We start from the raw sequence: 17,664 nt of genomic DNA on the forward strand, positions 1-17,664 counted from the left end.
CCGAGCTCTCAAAGGGCTTTCTCCAATGTTGGGGGGAAAGCCCTTTGAGAGCTCGGAAGGCAAATGTCGGGCGGTCGGTGGTGGCTTCGGGGTCCTTCCAAAGCCACCGCTGACCGACTGCAGACATTTTCTCCCAGCTGAGCGGCGGGCCTTTGAAGCTCCCGTCGCTCAGCTGGGGGAAAATGCCACAGCCCCATTTTCGGTCAGCTGGTCGGCGGTTCCAAAATGGCCGCCCCGCTGTGTTGCCTCGCTTTAGAGGCACCTCCTATGGAGGAACATTGCTGAACGGTGAGTTTGGGGCCCAATGGGTTTTTTTGATCCGTTTAGCGATGTTTCAACATAGCGACGATTAATCCGGAACGGATTAACGTCGCTATGCGGGGCACCACTGTATTTTTATTTATTTATTTATTTGATTTTTACCACGCCCTTCTAGACCATGGTGCAAAATGCCGCGGCCAGACTTCTAACTGGGGTGAAGAGGCACCAACATATCGCCCCCACGCTGGCTGCCTTACATTGGTTGCCCATTTGTTTCCGCGCTGATTTCAAAGTTCTTACGATTACAGTGGGGTCTCGACTTACGAACGGCTCGACATACGAACGTTTCGACTTACGAACCGCTCTCATAGGAATATATGGACTCGACTTACGAACTTAGATTCGAGTTACGAACTCTTTTTTTCCTTTTTTTAAAAGCTAAGTCATCTTAGGTTAAAAGGAAAAAAGAAAAAATATCCCCCTCTAGTGGCAGAAGGCGGAATAGCAGCTTCCCATTAGTTTCTATGGACAAAAAGAGCAGATACAGATTAAATGGTTTTCAATGCATTCCTATGGGAAATGCAGATTCGACTTAATAACTTTTCGACCTGAGAACTGCCTTCCAATACGGATTAAGTTCGTAAGTCGAGACCCCACTGTACTTATAAAGCCCTCAATGGTTTAGGACCTTGATATCTGGCAGAGCGCCTCCTCCCACCCAGTTCTGCCAGAGTCACTCGTTCTAGCCAGGCCGGTCGATTGAGGGGCCTAACGCCAAGGGAAGCCTGAAAGGAAAAAACGAGGAACCGGGCCTTCTCGGCAGTGGCCCCTTGCCTCTGGAACAACTTGCCCCTAGAGATTCACCTGGCTCCTTCTCTGGGTGTCTTTAGAAGTAAACTAAAGACATGGCTATTTAGGCAGGCTTTCCCTCCTGCTGTATTCTAATATCTATATTTTTACATCTTGGATTTTCGTATGTTATTGGTTTTATTGTTTTTAAACTTTATTATGCCGCCCAGAGTAGACTATCTGTCTAGATGGGCGGGATATAAATCTAATAAAATAAATAAATAAAAATAAACTTTCAGAAATCTTGGCCAGTATAGTTAGTGGTGAAGGCTTCTGAGAATTTTAGTTCAGGAACATCTGGGGATCCAAAGTTGGGAACCACTGTTTTAGAACATTTAATAATGTGTGAGACAGAAGTAGAGAAAGGAGATGTGCCATCTCCTCCTAGGAAAATAACAGACATTACAACTGATGGACTAAAAGAACTAATGGGCAGAATGTCAGGGAGTTTTGGTTTAAATATGGAAAAAATCCGGGAAACAAATGGCTGGAAGAAGGGGCAGTTGGGAGAGGAGGAACATAAAAAGGGAGGAGAGGAAGGTGAGGCAATGGCGGAAGAGTGTTGGGTGTCAGAGGAGACAACTGAAAAAGAAGAGTGGGTTGGAATCGTAAAAGACCACTCACATTCCAGGGAGTGGGTAACCCTCAAGGTGCCAAAAGAGGTAAAACAGAGGGAGTGGAGAAGTGAAGAAGGAGAACAAAGAAAGGGAAAAAGAGAGAGGTTTGCTCTTGAAGTCAATTACTTGGAAAACAGGAGATGTTTAAGTTCCCCTCCAAGCAGACCTGGAAAGACCTAGCTTCCACACAGAGTCTGTAAAGACCTGGGCTGACATGTTTGGGAACCCAAGATGGAGTGGATTTTTCACAAGTGAACCCATCTGTAAATGTTGATGTGGTTTCCATGCTGTTAGTGGGAAACATGTTGCTACCGGTTGACTGATTAAGAATGAAGAGACCAGTTTGGAAAGTGTTTAAAAGGAACCATGGAACCCCAAGTGGGAAGCTTTATGTTTATCTGTTGTTGAAAAAGAAAAAGAACAAATGCATGGTGAAACAAATACAACTTTTGGTATCAGGATGGAGTCTGTGCCTGATGATGTTAAGGAAAGGGAAATGCAGAGTAGGGAGCAGGCTTGTTGAAACTTCACATAATGTGAGGTCTTCTAAGATGTAACTATTAACATTTCAGAAAATGACACTATTTGTGCAAGTGATGCATTAATAATATAACCCAGTTTCAGTATATGGAGATTGCTAATCCCAACCATGAAAGGCAATTTAGTCCTCATGGACTAACGAATGGTTTACCATGTGTGACGGACAGCTCACACATCACTCCTGTCTGTCAGGTTAGAGCTCTGGTGTGGGAGCCTATGACAGGACAGGAGGGGCGGAATCAACAGAACTAGGGGAGAAAAAAAGACAGTTTGGGACAGTTAGGGCATTTGGAGAGTTAGAGAGAAGAAGAGACAGAGATAGAGGGATTGTGAAAAACGTTAAGACAGTTAGGTTAGGATTAGGACAAGGACTTGGAAAGTTGGTGTATTTGAGAACTGAAGGAGTTAAAAGTAATAAGAAATAAAAGAAATGATTTGAATAGTGTAACACCATGATTAAAGTGAATCTATATAAGTAAACATATCTAAAGTCCAAAGCACATTTAATGAATAATACAAGACCATCCATGCTTTTCCTTATGTGATTTACCTATTAACCTATAAATAAACATTGTTATATTTTACATCATTGAACCATTATTCATATTTGGTGTAGTGAGGAGAAGATCCTCCGGTGGCAGCATAAAAAGGAAGAAAAGAAAAAGTCGTGCCCAAAGGCAAACCTGGGTATTAGAGAAAACAAACAGGGGAGCTGGGGGTGTGCGACACCATGCATATAAGTGATTTTTCAACAGGCATTCAAGATTACATTTTTAAAAAATATATCATAGAAGTACTCTCATGGAGTCTCTCAGTCTTTTGGTCTTAAGTCAAGCTGTTGGCTCTCAGTGCTAAGAATAAGAATAATACTGTCCTTTTCCACAGTTGGGAAGTATTATTGTTTGGGGGGGGGAATTCCTACTATGGCTGCTCATTTCACGGTTCTCTAAATATTTTGAACTGAAAAACCTCTGGTTTTTAAATGTTCCTGTTATAAGATTTTTGTAACTTTATTGACCATACTTTTATGAGCCTGCTCAAGTGTTAAGATAATCAGAGGATGCCTTTCTCTCAGTCCCATTGTTTTCACAGACATGTTTTGTGGTAACATGAGAGAGGGCCTTCTCTGTTGCTATTCCCTCCCATTGTTACTATCCTTCCACAAGCAGGCAAAGACCTTTCTCTTCAGACAAGCTTTCCCTTAGTTAATGTCTGTCTGAGAGGGTTTTTAAAATGGATTTTTGTGCCTTGTTGCTTTGAATATGTTTTTGAGGTCGCTTTTGAATGTGCTTTGAGAATTTGATCCTTTTTGTATTTATATACTTGCTGTTTCTTAGCTTTAAATAATCTCTTTTAATGATGCAAATTGTATTTTAAATAAATATTTAAAAATAAATAAATTATTTGCAATAAACTAGAGAAAGTGTATTTGCTGCAGAAGGTGCAGCCCCACTTGTAACTTATGTCCACATTAGATATGTGATTTTAAAGAAAAAGGAATCACCCATCCACATATGCAAAAAGAGGTGCAAAGAAGGGGAGAATCAAATAAATGCTGGCGCAAGAGAGAAGGTGGAAAATGGGGAAGGTAGGGAAAGGCATGCAAACAACTGCTGGGGAAAAAAAGGATGGCCTTTGCACTGCCAGAAGCTGCGGTGTGTCATGATCCAGTCTATGTGGATCAAAAGCATGTACAGTACTAAGATGATTTATGTAATTGTGAGGAAATATAAAATGGTTCCATAATGGTTCTGTGTAAGAATGATTTTGTATGATGGGAATGTTTTCTTCATGAGCCAATGGGAAAGTTCATTGTACCCAGCCATGTCAGGAATGAAGTCACAAGATGTTGTCTGGATCCGGACTGAGACGAGGAGAAGGAAAACAGCACCTGGATTTCTTTTGGGAACAGAAGGTATGATGAGAACGAACGGTCCTAACTGCCAATTGGTCAACACCTCAAGTTACAGAGAAGAAGGGTGGTGCTTCGAGAGTAGAAAATGGAGATTGTGCCATGTGGACTGTTCCTTAGTCCACTGGTTCTTAACCTTGGGTTACTCAGGAGTTTTGGACTGCAACTCCCAGAAGCCTTCACCACCAGCTGTCCTGACTGGGGTTTCTGGGAGTTGCAGTTCAAAAGCATCCAAGTAACAAAGGTTAAGAACCACTGCCTTAGTCTATTGAGAGGCTTAGGAGCCATTTTGAATCTTTTTTCATTATGGTAGGCTGAAGGGAATTAGAATGTAGAACCTCAGAAAGAAAGAGAGGGGGCTATATCCTATGCCTACCCTTAAAGAAGCTTTTTGGAATGTTTATCTATATTTTTGCTTAGTGAATAATGCCTAGATTTCACTGCAATAATCTATGGAAATGTAACTTATGCTTTGCTTACACAACAAACTGAATATTTATAAAGTCTTTATTTTTTCAATAAAAAATTAATCTTAAAAATCCTTAAGAATGGTCTTTTGAACAGCAAGTCTGCTGAGCCTGCTTCCAGAGAGATTGTGAGGCCACAGAATGCTACAGAGTCCTATCTGCCTGAGCTTTGATAGATCTGGCGACTACAAAGCTCACGTGTATGTTCTTGCTGAACTTAATTAAGTGCAAGCAAGTATCTTTTTAGGATACACTTGTGAGAAGGGGTCTATAATACTTCGTGGCTGAGGTCATCCAGACTCTACCCAGCTGTAAAGGAGATTCAGACTCCTCCTGGCTCTCTATCCACCGACCAAGTGCTCCCCAACAGGAGGCTGGGTCGTGACACGGTGCATCTATAAAAACCAGCAGTAAAGTAACACATTGGGTGTCATTTTAAACCACTTTGGACTTGCCATTTTGTTGCTGCAAATTCAATCTGTTGGCTCTTTTAAGAGTATGTAGTTTTGTCCCCCAGTTTGAGTTGCACTTTGTGGAAAATGCAACTACTGTATCAAGTCAAATAATAAAACCAGGGGTATGAAGCGTATGCGCTTAACAGACATTAAAAACTACTTCCATGATTAGTCTAATGCAATAAGCAATTTTGCAAGATGCCACATACCAAACAGGTCAACCTCTTTTACCATGTTTTATTATAAGTTAGACAGAATGGATCCTACTTCAGCTGCCTCTAGAGCAGCACAGGTATCCTTGCAGTCAGTTTTAAGATATACACACACAAAGTGTAAAGGGCTTAAACACTTTTGTGCAGGAATGATCATTGCTATTTTCACACTACTGATTTCTTCATTTTTACCACCTCTGTTGCTTTTTTAGCATTCTGATTCAGCTGAAAAAGGTGTTTATTGTACTTTGTATGAAAACCTCCTTACATTTTATGACAAGAAATCAGGTTCCTGTTTCCTAAACTGAACAAATCTATATGATATGGCTTAGTTTGCACAATTCTCTGTCAGTTCATCCCACTATACCTAAACCATCATTCCATCCCCATTATGTATATCCATTATTTCTAGTTGCCAGGATGCATAGGTTAGTAGGGGCTTTTGCAGTCTGTGTATACCAGCAACTGCTCCATCTCTAGGAGGGAATTTTGTGGCTGCTGAACTGCTAAGAGAGACAGGTAGCCATAAGTTTTCGTTTGCATTCCAAAGGCACCCAAAAACCCCATACCTCTGGGAAATGAATGTTTATGCCACTTTATTTGATTCTACCAAACCCATCCCTCAGTAAAGCACCATGGAGAATGGCCTGGTTTTGGGGCCCTCCAAAGAATCTGAGAGACACTGGTAGTGCAGAATTGCTGAAACGAGTTTTAGTCCCTTTGAATTTGAGACCTTGGGACCTACAGGAAAACAGGTTAAAATGCAATTTAAACCAATCTTTGTATACCAATCAACAAAAAAAGCAAATACCATAAGGAAGGAATAGCCAATCCACAAACTGCGCCATCCTTCAGGGCAATGTGGAATTGTAGTATCTTGGCTGTGAATAGCTATAGCAACAGCTGGAGCTTCACAGACTGAACAACGGCTGATGTAAGGTCTGATTTCTTCTTCTACCACAGGCATCATTGGAAGAGGGGCTGTTGTGGAAAGCCAGTAGGATTTATCATTGCGGCTTGCATAATAGCAGACATCTCCAGGATTGCAGTACAGAAAGGGCATTGTGCTGAATCGAGCCAAGCATGACCCAGCCAGACCTGGAGAAGAAAACACAAACCTTGATTTACTGTTTCTCCATGTATTGTTCGTTCTCCAAATGCACCAGTTTGGTTTGGTACTGCTTTCATGAGACATGGAATAGAGGCTGTGGAGATTATCACTTAGGTTTAGTTAGTAAGCAAACTTTAAAACCCAACATAATATTTCCCGTTTGCTGTTTTAAAAATTATTGCAGTGCAATAGAAAGGAAAAAGAGGTTACTTACCTGTAACCATGGTTCTTCAAGTGGTCCTCTATGAATCCACACAAATGGGTTTTACTGCGCCTGTGCAGGTCTTCTTGAAATATTCTAAAAGACATTATTAGTAGGACGTTGCCCCATGGTGCACATGCTCTGCCCACCTGTTGCCTCAGTTTGGAATGTCCGCCACTGTCAAAAGCTCTGACCTACATAAACTCAAGACAACAAGTGACGGACAGCGGGGAGGCTGGGCGGGATGTGTGGATTCACAGAGGACCACTCGAAGAACTATGGTTACAGGTAAGTAACTTCTCTTTCTTCTTCGTGGCCTCTGTGAATCCACACAAATGGGTGACTAGCAAGCTCACTTACCAGAAGGAGGGCCATGACGCCAATAATGAAGTCAGCACAGCTCTTCCAAAACTTGCTTCCTTCTTGGCCCTGACATCAAGATGATAGTGTGTCACAAACATCGCGGTTGTTGATCAAGTGGCCTTCAAGTGACTCTAAAGGACTTCAATGGCACGCAACAAAGCTTTAGATGTTGCCATCGCTCTAGTATAGTGTGCCTTAAGCACCTCTGGTGGAGTCTTGCCTGCCAATTAATAAGCCAGTGTAATGTCCGAGACAATCCACTTTGAGAGTGTCTGTGAGAAGGAAGGAGAACCCTGTTGTGAGCCATGGAAACAGACAAAAAGTCTGGGAGAAACACAGAAGTCCTTGGTTCTAGAAAGATAAAATACCAGGGAACGATGAACATCAAGGCAGTGGAGCATGCACTAAACATCAGAAGATGGATTGGGAAATAACATTGGGAGAATCAGAGGCTGATTGATGTGGAAATCAGATATCACTTTGTGAAGGAACAACACATCTGGATATAATGTAACCTTGTCAGGGAAAAATTGAATATATGGATCATAGGCTCAAAGAGCAGCCTGTTCACTTGCTCAGTGTGAGGTCATGGTCCTGAGAGTGGTGAACCACTGTTGATGAGGCCACCATGGTGCTATTAATATGGCACCTTGATCCAGTTGACAGATCCTGATAATTGTCCTCTGGATGAGTGGAATGGGTCGAAACAGGTAAAGCATCTTTCCAATCCACCATGAAGGCATCACCGAGTCAGTCTTCTCCTTTCCCCACTCTGGAGCAGTATCCGCTGCACTTGGTGTTGCTTTGGGTGATGAAGACATCCAGGCCTGGTGTCCCCCACCAACTGCAGAGACGAGAGAAGACACTGTCATCAAGGGCCCACTCATGCTCCTCAAGATGAGTATTGAGTGCTGTAGTTCTAACGTCCTTTGGAGCAGTTTGGAGGATGAGCAAGATTTTATTCCACAGCTGCCTGTGATATGCCCTCACCATCAAGACATCAAGAAGAGGTGGCAAGAATACACAGAGGAATTATATCAGAAAGATTTGGCTATCCCGTACAACCCAGACAATGTAGTTGCTGACCTTGAGCCAGACATCCTGGAGAGTGAAGTCAAGTGGGCCTTAGAAAGCCTCGCTAACAAGGCCAGATAAGATGAAAGAGATGTCACAGATCTCAAATGCTAAACATCAGATAGCTGAGAATAAAATAAAAACACAAGAGTTGGAGGAGAAGGTGAAAGGAACAGATGCTAAAGTGAATCGAACAGAAAAAACCTAGAGGCAATGCAGAAGGATCAAAAACAAAATGAAGACAGATTAATAATGCCAGAGATGGAGAGAGCATCGAAGCTACTTAGATTCCAAAATGTGGCAGAAAATGAAGGGGAAGAACCAGAGATACTAATGAGTAAGGCTCTGGCTGCAGAAATAGGGATGGAACCAGCTGAACTGCAACACCCTTTTGAGGCAACTTATAGGGTAAGCTCAATGTTTGAGAGGAGAAATCACCTCCTGAGGGGAATCCATTTGAGATTCACAAAGAAAACAATTACAGACAAGATTTTAAGAGCTATACAAGATAAACAATTGATAATAGAAGACAGAAAAATTAATGTCTTAAAACAAATTTCCTGGCAAATGAGGCAGAGAAGGAAACAATACTCCTCCCTTACATCTTTACTACGCCAGTATGGAATATCATATAGATGGCTGACACCAGAAAGTTTATTCAATACACTATAACTTCACTACTTCACTGATGAAGACCCAAGATTTTATGGAAAAAAATGAGAAGAAACTGACAAAGCAGGGAGAAAGAAGGAAGGAGGGAAAATCAGAAGAAAGACCTCAAAAGAAACCAGACCAGTCATCACAATCAGAAGCAGATACAGAGCCCAAAAAAAAAAAAAACAAAAAAAAAACACCAGGAAGTAGCAGAGCCAAGACATATAAGAGGTATGACGAAGATAAAACAGAAAGGTAACCAACAAGAAGATGATTTTTAAAAAAACAGAAAGGTAACCAACAACAAGATGATCAAAAAACAAATTAAGATGGTTTCAGTCAATATAAATGGCCTGAATTCACCTGAAAAATGGAAAAATAATAATAATAAAAAAAGAACAATCTCAAGAAATTTTCTACAATTGGTGGAAGAAGTAAATATCATAGATGCCTGGAGGACATGATACCCAAATACAAAAGATCATGCTTTTTATTCCAATAGACATAAATCATTGGTCATTGATGGGAAGGATAGCAACCATCAAAATGAATATTCTACCTAAAATTTTATTTTTATTTCAGACAATTCATGTGATATTAAAACAACCATTTCCCCAAGAACTTAAGAAGATAATTATGAGATTTGTTTGGCAAAGTAAAAAAAAAACCCAAGAATTAAAACCAAAGCAATGCAAGATGCTAAACAAAGAGCAGATTTTGGTCTCCCAAATTGTTCATTGTATTATAGAGCCTGTGTATTAGTCTGGGTAACGGAATGGATAACCTTAGATAATGATAGACTACTCAGGTTAGAAGGATATGATCTATAGTTATGTTGGCATGCTTTTTATGGTACAAAAAAGGTAAAGAGCAGAAAAGTTTCAATATGCACATAATAAGAGCCTTATTAGAAACTTGGAAAAAGATCATACAGCGGATATACCAAAAAAAAATACAGTACCAGGCTGGGTATCACCTATAGAAGCCATTACACAACCTAACCTTATGACAGAAGCGAAATTCTTAAGATATAAAGATTTATTTAAAAAGGATTGTGGTGTAAGGTCCAAAGAAGAGTTAGAAGTACAAAATATATATCTAGACTGGTGGTCTAGAGCAATGGTCCTCAACCTTTTTGGAACCACGGACCATTTGGGGGGGTGGGCTCCATGCGCGGGGGGCCAGGGGCACTCCTGTGCTCGCAGGTGGGCATGGAATGATCCATCTCCGTGGCCCAGTCCTGGGAAGCCCAAGGACCAGTCCTGAGCCACGGACCAAGGGTTGGGGACCCCTGGTCTAGAACACAAATGAAATCTAGGTACAAAAAAGACAAAATAGAGGGCTTCTACATAGAACCGAAGGTATTTGATAAATTTTTGTTGGGTTCAAATGAGAAAGTAATTAAGAAAATGTATGATTATCTGCTCAAAACTAAAATGCAACATGAGATTGTAAAAGAATGTATGATTAGGTGGGCACAAAATATAGGACATGATATTGATCATTGATTGCAAATGTGGAAAAATTATATATAGGTCACAAAATTGGTAAATTTTAAGGAGAACATATATGTTTTATAGGTAGTCTATGTCATGGTTGAGATTATGTGGGTTTTAATCATGTATGAAGATGGTTTGTGTAATTGTTAATAAATGTAAAATGGATCCATATTGGTCCTGTGTTAGAATGATTTTGTATGATGGGAATGTTGTTCTTAGGGGGCTGTGTGAATGTTTTCCTTTAGGCCAGTACAAGCCAATACAAAATCAGAAGACAGACACTTGTTATGGCGGAGAAGAGAATAGACGGAGGCAAACAAGAGTTGTTTCTCATGGGAAGAGAAGGAGGGGACTACTTCTACCACATTATGCTGTGATTGGAGAACAGCGTGGGAGACGAAGAAGAGCCAAGGAAATAGAAAAATGAACTTTCGCCATGTGCAATGTTCCATCTTGTTCCTATTTTTTCCTTTGTTGGAATCAGAGATTTTTCTAGGTCTTTTTGCCTGCTGCCCTGTGGTAGGAAAAAGACTTGGGGAGATGTAGAGAGTTGAAGAAAGAGGAGGAGGGAGGCTTTATGCCTTTTTACCTACCCTAAGGAAGGTTTTAGAGATTTTTAGAGCTTTTATAATCAAAAGGGAATTAGTTGCCTTAATTGTAATTGTAACAAGCCTTGTAAATGTATTATTGCTTTGCTTTTGCATCAAACTGACTTTATTCTGTAAATCTGTATTTTTTCAATTAAAAAGATCATTTATAAAACCTTTTGGTTTGTTGAACAGTAAAGCCTGTTGCAGCCATTCCCAGAGGCAGAGGCAAGGCCACAGTACGCTACTGAGTCCTACTTAATTCAGCCTACTAGATTTTAGGACTACAAAGCTCATGTGCAACTTCTTGCTGAACTTACTAAAGCGTAAGCAAGTCTTTTTATAGGGCAGACTTGTAAGAAGGAGTTTGTTGTAGGCCCTGGCTGAGGTCACCAGGACTCTACCCAGCTGTTTAGGGGTACTCAGGCTCCCAATTGCTCTCTGTCCACCGACCAAGTTCTCCTTAACAAGAAGCTGGGTCGTGACAGTCTATGACTCTGAAAAAAACTATCAAGGATTTATACAGAGGTATCCAATGTGTGTTGGAAGTGTGAAGCACAAGAGGGAAGCTTTTACCATATGTGGACTTGTAGAGAAGCGAAGCAGTACTGGATAGCACTACATACTTTGTTACAAAAAATACTGCTCTGTAATATTCCATTAAACCCAGAATTGTTTTTACTGAATATCATACTGGATAATATAGATAAGACAAGGAGTTACCTAGTGATACATATAGTTACAGCAGCCAGAATTTTTATGATAAGAATTAGAAGAAATTAGAGATACCGAAGCAAGAGGAGGTCTTGGAGAAGATTTGGGAAGTGGCAGAGATGGATATACAATTGGAAGGGTTGAAAGACTGTCCAATACAGAGGCAACTGAACAATGGGATTTATTATATAAATGGCTTGAGTCAGTAGACAGAACTTGATAAACATAGAATTAAACCAAGACCTAACTGCAAGTAGAAATCTGGAAGGGCAATCGAACTGTAGAAAGACAAAAAGGGTACTTGATACTGTAATGCAAATAACAGGATTTGATGACAGTATATTTTATGTTCTCCTTCTCCTCCCCCCCCCTTTTTGTCTATTCCTCTACCCCTTACCCTATCCCTAGGTTAATAATAATAAAAAAAGTTTAATGGCACACATTGCTGCTCACTAAACCACATTTTTGGTTATGTATCAAGACTGGCATGTTGCCTTGTTAGTGGCACTTTGCTGCTACAATTTACACAATTCTACTTAATCTAAACCCCCCCCCCCGATGATTCTGGCCTCTGTTATGCTAGGCCTAGAGGCCAACTAACTATATTTGCATTAAATTAGATAGCAGCCTAATAACCAGAGCAGAAACATATGCAGGTAAGCTGTTTCCAGCCTCCCTTCATCTTTATCCTCTTTTCTTTTCTTTTCTTTTCTTTTCAGCAGTCTTTTGGCAGTAACCACACCAACAAATTCATGTATGTGATCTGTTGTGTTGGCACATTTATACCATTCAGTGTTTTAAAAAATGAGTATGCATTGCCTTATATTATATTATGATAGACTAAGAGAAGTAGTTATATAACACCTTGATTTACACTTTTCAGAAGAGCCTAAAATAAAGGAACATTTAGTTGCCTAGACTAGAATGAACAGAGCTCTCTTCAGCACTTGCTTATTTATGATAGGACGGTTGAATTGCTCACTGATAACTGCCTTCCCTATATATGTTCCTTGCCTTCTCCCATTTTAATCAAAATATTGCATCCAGCACTGCACTCTGTGTGTGTGGGTACCTTTTAGGTTAATATTTTTGTTTCATTTTCTTTTTTCCTTTCTTTTAAAAAAAAATAGAAAAGAAAATAAAACAGTGAAAACACAACTAAACATAGCAACACTTCACTCACATTTACTGAAGGACTTGAAAACAGAAGAAAATAAAACAAGACTGCTATTTGGATATCTGAAATGCAATACTCTACCAGTTTTAGTGCTAAGAAGAATGTTGTTTTCTCAAATTACCCAAATTAAAATGAAAAGGAACAGAAGTTTTTTGAAAAAAAAAGAAAAAAATCTCTATTCTCAATAAAGTTGTTTCATTATATATGAAATTGCTATTATATTGCCTGAACATCAATGATGATTTGCCGTTTTAAAAATGAGGTGCAGTTCAAAGGTATTTATTTAACAATGTGAAAGAGAGGTTACTTACCTGTAACTCTGGTTCTTCGAGTGGTCATCTGTGAATTCACACTAATGGGTTTTAGTGCACATGTGCAGAGAAACCTCGGAATATTCTAGAGCTTAAGCAGATGGTGCCACGACCTCCCCCCTTAGCCCCACCTCCAGCACCAAGTGCCTCAGTTCTGTGGAATGGCCTGCCGCTGCTCAGCATGCAAAAGGCATATTGTGACGGACAAAGGGGTGGATGGGCAGGAAGTGAGAATTCACAGATGACCACTCGAATAACCAGAGTTACAGGTAAGTGACCTCTCTTTCTTCTTCCTGGTCTCTGTGAATGCACACTAATAGGTGACTAGCAAGCTGACTTACCAGGAGGTGGGCCATTATGACAATGCAGAAGTCAGGACAACATGGCCAAAGGAGGTGTCAGGATTGGCACAGATATCCAACCAATAGTGGGTCACAAATGTAGATGGCGTAGCCCAAGTGACAGCTTTGCAGATGTCCGTCAGGTCAACACCTCTAAGGAATGCTGTAGACGAAGCTATGGCCCTGGTCGAGTGGGCCTTCACGGCATGTGGCAAAGGCATCTGGGCAAGATCATAGGCCAGACAAATGGCTGACACAATCCACTTGGAGATTGTCTGAGACGTGACTGAGGAACCTCCAGAGTGGCCGTGACAGCTGAGGAACAGCCTTTTCGATCTATGGAAGGCAGAGGAGCGAGAAACATAGTAGGGCCGGAGATGTCACTTCCACTAGAATGGCGATGCATTGCTGAATCTTTGTCTCTTCACCCTGGTATCTAAAAAAGGTTGATAAATGTCCTTCTCCTGCCTGAACTGTGAGTAAACAGTGTTTAAACTTCTTATGAAAACTTCAGACAAAGATAGAAAGACTTTTTGAAGTGTAATTGCACCGTCTCTTATCTAAAAAAAGTACTTTCACTTCTGACTGTGAACGGAGGCTGTTGGAGAGGCAGAAAATAATGGTCTGTTAAACACGACCTGGCTTCTTAAGCTATAAATTTTTGCCTTGTAAATACATACGTAAAGTCAGAGAAAAGAAGAAGACTAAGGGCTGGGTGCGTGGACAGCCACATAAACCATCAGATAACAGCCTCGAGTGTAATACCCGTTTAAAAAGGGTAGAAGAATAGGGTGAAATCACGGAAGGAGCATCGAGCAGCTCTCTTTAAATCAATATGGAAAAAACAGTCTCAGATCTTGCCTCTACTATGAAAGAAATGCAAGGTCAATTAGGACAGCTTCTATCTAAAATGGACTTTTTAATAGAAGGACATCAACAGATAAGACAAGATTTACAAAAATTGCAGGGAGAAATGGCAGATATCAAGACAAGTTTAGATAAAACAGAAGACAGGGTACAACAATTGGAAGATTTCCAGGGCAAAGTGAAAAAACAGTATGAGGCAATAGATGAGCTAAAAAAAAGCCATTTACTTTGAAGATAATTCTAGACATAACAACATTAAAATAATGAATTTTGAAAAGAAAGAAGTGGATTTGAAGCAGGAAGCGATGGATTGGATTGATACAGTGATGAACTCTCAACATGTGGCTGAGGAAGATATCGAGAGAGTTCATTTTGTTGGGAACCCCAAAAGAAACAGAAGACCCATAATAGTGAAATTTTTTAATTATGTCAAGAAACAACAGTTTCTCAAGGTTATTAAAGAAAAGCCTGAACTGCTAGTTTATAGACTGGACCTAGTTCAGATTTATCAAGATGTAAGCTCTGAAACCATTCACTGGAGGAAAACAATGAAACCTATCACTTCAATTTTAACTAAGAATGGCAAGAGATACAACTGGGGCCATCCTGTTTTCTTGAAAATATGGAAGGATGGAACTCTACACAAAATCCATTCCTTTGACGAGGGAAAACATTTGATGATGGCCTGGGGGTATTGGTGGGATGACGAGGACGAGAGCATACAAGGGACAAGCAAACAAGTAGCTTCGTAAGGACGGTTGGTTCGAAAGAGAAGATACCTTGAGAGAAGATTTTTTTATTTTTATTTTTCGATTGGAAGAGATTAATGGACATTATTGGATGCCGGCATAATCTTGGTTTTTTTCCCCATTTTTCCCATCTTTCTTTTTCTTTCCTTCGCTTCCCTCCCTCCTTTTTTCTTTTCTACTTGTTTTTTTGTAAGGAGGATTGCTAATTTTTTTCTCTCTTTTTCTCTCCTTCCTTTTTCCTATTTTCCTTTTTGATAATACGGGTTTTTTGGGGGGGGTTGATTAAGTGTATGTGTGTATGTTTATGCATGTGTGTGTATATGTATGCATATGTATGTATGTAGGTATGTATGTAGGTAGGTATGAATATGTATATGTATATGTGAGTATGTGTGTATATATATATTTGGTTTTTTTTAAAAAAATCTTTTTTTCTTTTTTTCATAGCTTCTTGATTAGAGTTTTTTGTGGTATGGGTGTTTTGTTGCTACTGTTTTGGATTATCTGACTAGGTTGGGGTTCTAAAAAGAAGAAAGATGTTAGAAGTGAGGAGGTAAGGCATTTGAATATACATATATGGATAAATATATGAGGTGGGGTGAAAAGGAGATGGGGGTTTGGCTGGGGTCCAGACTGGTGGGGGTGGCGTCTCCCCCCCCCGAGTTTGCGCCAAACACTAGTGAGACGCGGGGAAACGGGAGGGAGGAAAAGTGTTTATATGTAGGGAAGAAGGGCAGGGATAGGGAATTAGAGGTAGGTGAATTGTTTTTTTAGTTGTCTTTGTTTTTGTTTATGTTGTATGGGATGCACAAATAAGAAGCAGAGGATGGAACGGATATGGGGAAAAACATAAGGGTAGCGACTTTAAATGTGAAAGGCCTAGGGTCTGCATTTAAGAAAAAGAGGATAGAATTATTATTAAAGGAAAGTAAAGCTGATATTATTAGCCGCCTAGAGTGGTCCTGAGTTGGCTAGATAGGCAGGATATAAATAAAATAAATAAAAATAAATAAAAATAAATAAATAAATATATTATCTATCTACAAGAGACACATCAACCAAAGGATGGAGTCAATGAATTGAAACTGCAAAAATATACATATGTATGAAAAAACATTTGGGACTTCTAAATCTAGAGGGGTAGCAATATTAATATCTAAGCATTGTGAATTTGTAGTAGAAGAAGTAATAAAAGATAGTAATGGCAGATATTTGATAATTCAAGGTCAAATGGGGGAAGAAGATTACACATTAGTAAATGTATATGCACCAAATATGAACCAAGGAGAATTTTATTAAAATGTTATTAAAGAAATGGAAAAGGTTAGGAAAGGATATGTGATTATGGCAGGAGATTTTAATATGGTTTTGGACAAATTGAAAGACAAATCTACATATAAAAAAGATGAGTTGAATAAAAGAGATACCCCCCTGAGTAAGATAATAAACACTACGGATTTGAAAGATATATGGAGAGAATTGAAGGGAGACGAAAGAAGGTTCACATACTATTCTGCTGTACATAATAGTTATTCTAGAATAGATTTTATGTTTATATCACAAAACTTAATTTCAAAAGTAGTAGACACGAATATTAACATGATAAAAATAACAGATCATGTGTTGATGGTGCTGGAAATGAAAGTTAAGAAAGATTACAGAGAAGCTAGGAGATGGAGAATAGACTCCAATATTTTTCAGCATACAGAGGTGGTAGATAAAGTCAAGAAAGAATGGTTGGAAATATGGTCATTTAATGAAGCAGGTGGGAATAAAATAGATGTGTTATGGGACACTATGAAAGCAATTATGAGAGGAATTGCCATAAGAGAATCATGTAGATTAAAAAGATTGAGAGAGGAAAATAAAAAAGAATTGAAGAATCATTAAAGGATTTAGAAAGTAAATATTTTATAGATAGAGATAACAAAAAATTACTAGAGATACAAGCTAAAAGAAAGGAATTAGAAGGTTTAGAGTTAGAAAGGGTCCAGAGGGATTTGATATATGCTAGGAGGAATTTTTTTGTGATATAGTAATAAAAATTCAAAACTTTTAGCTAGAATGGTCCAAACGAAAAGAGCAAAAAAATATAATTGGAGTGATTAAAGATAAAACAAGAAAAATTATAGTTTAATGAAAGAAAAACTAAAGATTATACAAGATTTTTATCAAAATTTATATAAAAGTAATAGTGTATCGAAAGAAGATACAGAAACTTATATTAAAGAAAATGTTAAGAGTAAATTATCGGAAAATGATAAAAAAGATTTAGATAGAGATAAAAGAGGAAGAGATTATAGAGATTATTAATAAACTAAAAATGGTAAAACTCCAGGTTTTGATGGATTAGGTTCAGAATACTATAAAACTTTTAAATTAATATTGATTCCTAAACTAAAAGTGCTCTATAATAAAATATTGGAAGGGGAGAGAATACCAGATTCATGGAAACATTCATTAATAACTCTTATCCCAAAGCTTAATAAAGACCTAACAGACCCAAGTTCATATAGACCCATTTCACTATTAGATCAAGATGCAAAGATATTTACTGCAATACTTGCAAATAGAATTAATAAATTTATTACAAAATATGTTAAAGATCAGAATGGTTTTAAAAGGGTAGGCAAATGGAAACTTTAACTAGGAGGGTCTTGAATATTATACATAATATAGAAAAAGATAAATTGAAGGGAGGT

At 39.0% G+C, this 17,664-nt stretch overlaps 1 protein-coding gene across 4 annotated transcripts in view; it reads right to left on the reverse strand.

Annotated features, from left to right (window-relative positions):
- The window catches only part of COL4A2 (collagen type IV alpha 2 chain), a 410,505-nt gene that overhangs the window by 7,292 nt on the left and 385,549 nt on the right, over nucleotides 1-17,664 (reverse strand). For all 4 annotated transcript variants that reach the window (XM_072992602.2, XM_072992648.2, XM_072992721.2 and 1 more), the window contains one exon: nucleotides 6,125-6,411. In XM_072992602.2, coding sequence (XP_072848703.2) covers nucleotides 6,125-6,411 — 287 coding nt within the window. The remainder of the gene's footprint in view (nucleotides 1-6,124; nucleotides 6,412-17,664) is intronic.

Source organism: Pogona vitticeps, chromosome 1 (assembly GCF_051106095.1).
Source record: "Pogona vitticeps strain Pit_001003342236 chromosome 1, PviZW2.1, whole genome shotgun sequence".
NCBI lineage: Eukaryota > Metazoa > Chordata > Lepidosauria > Squamata > Agamidae > Pogona > Pogona vitticeps.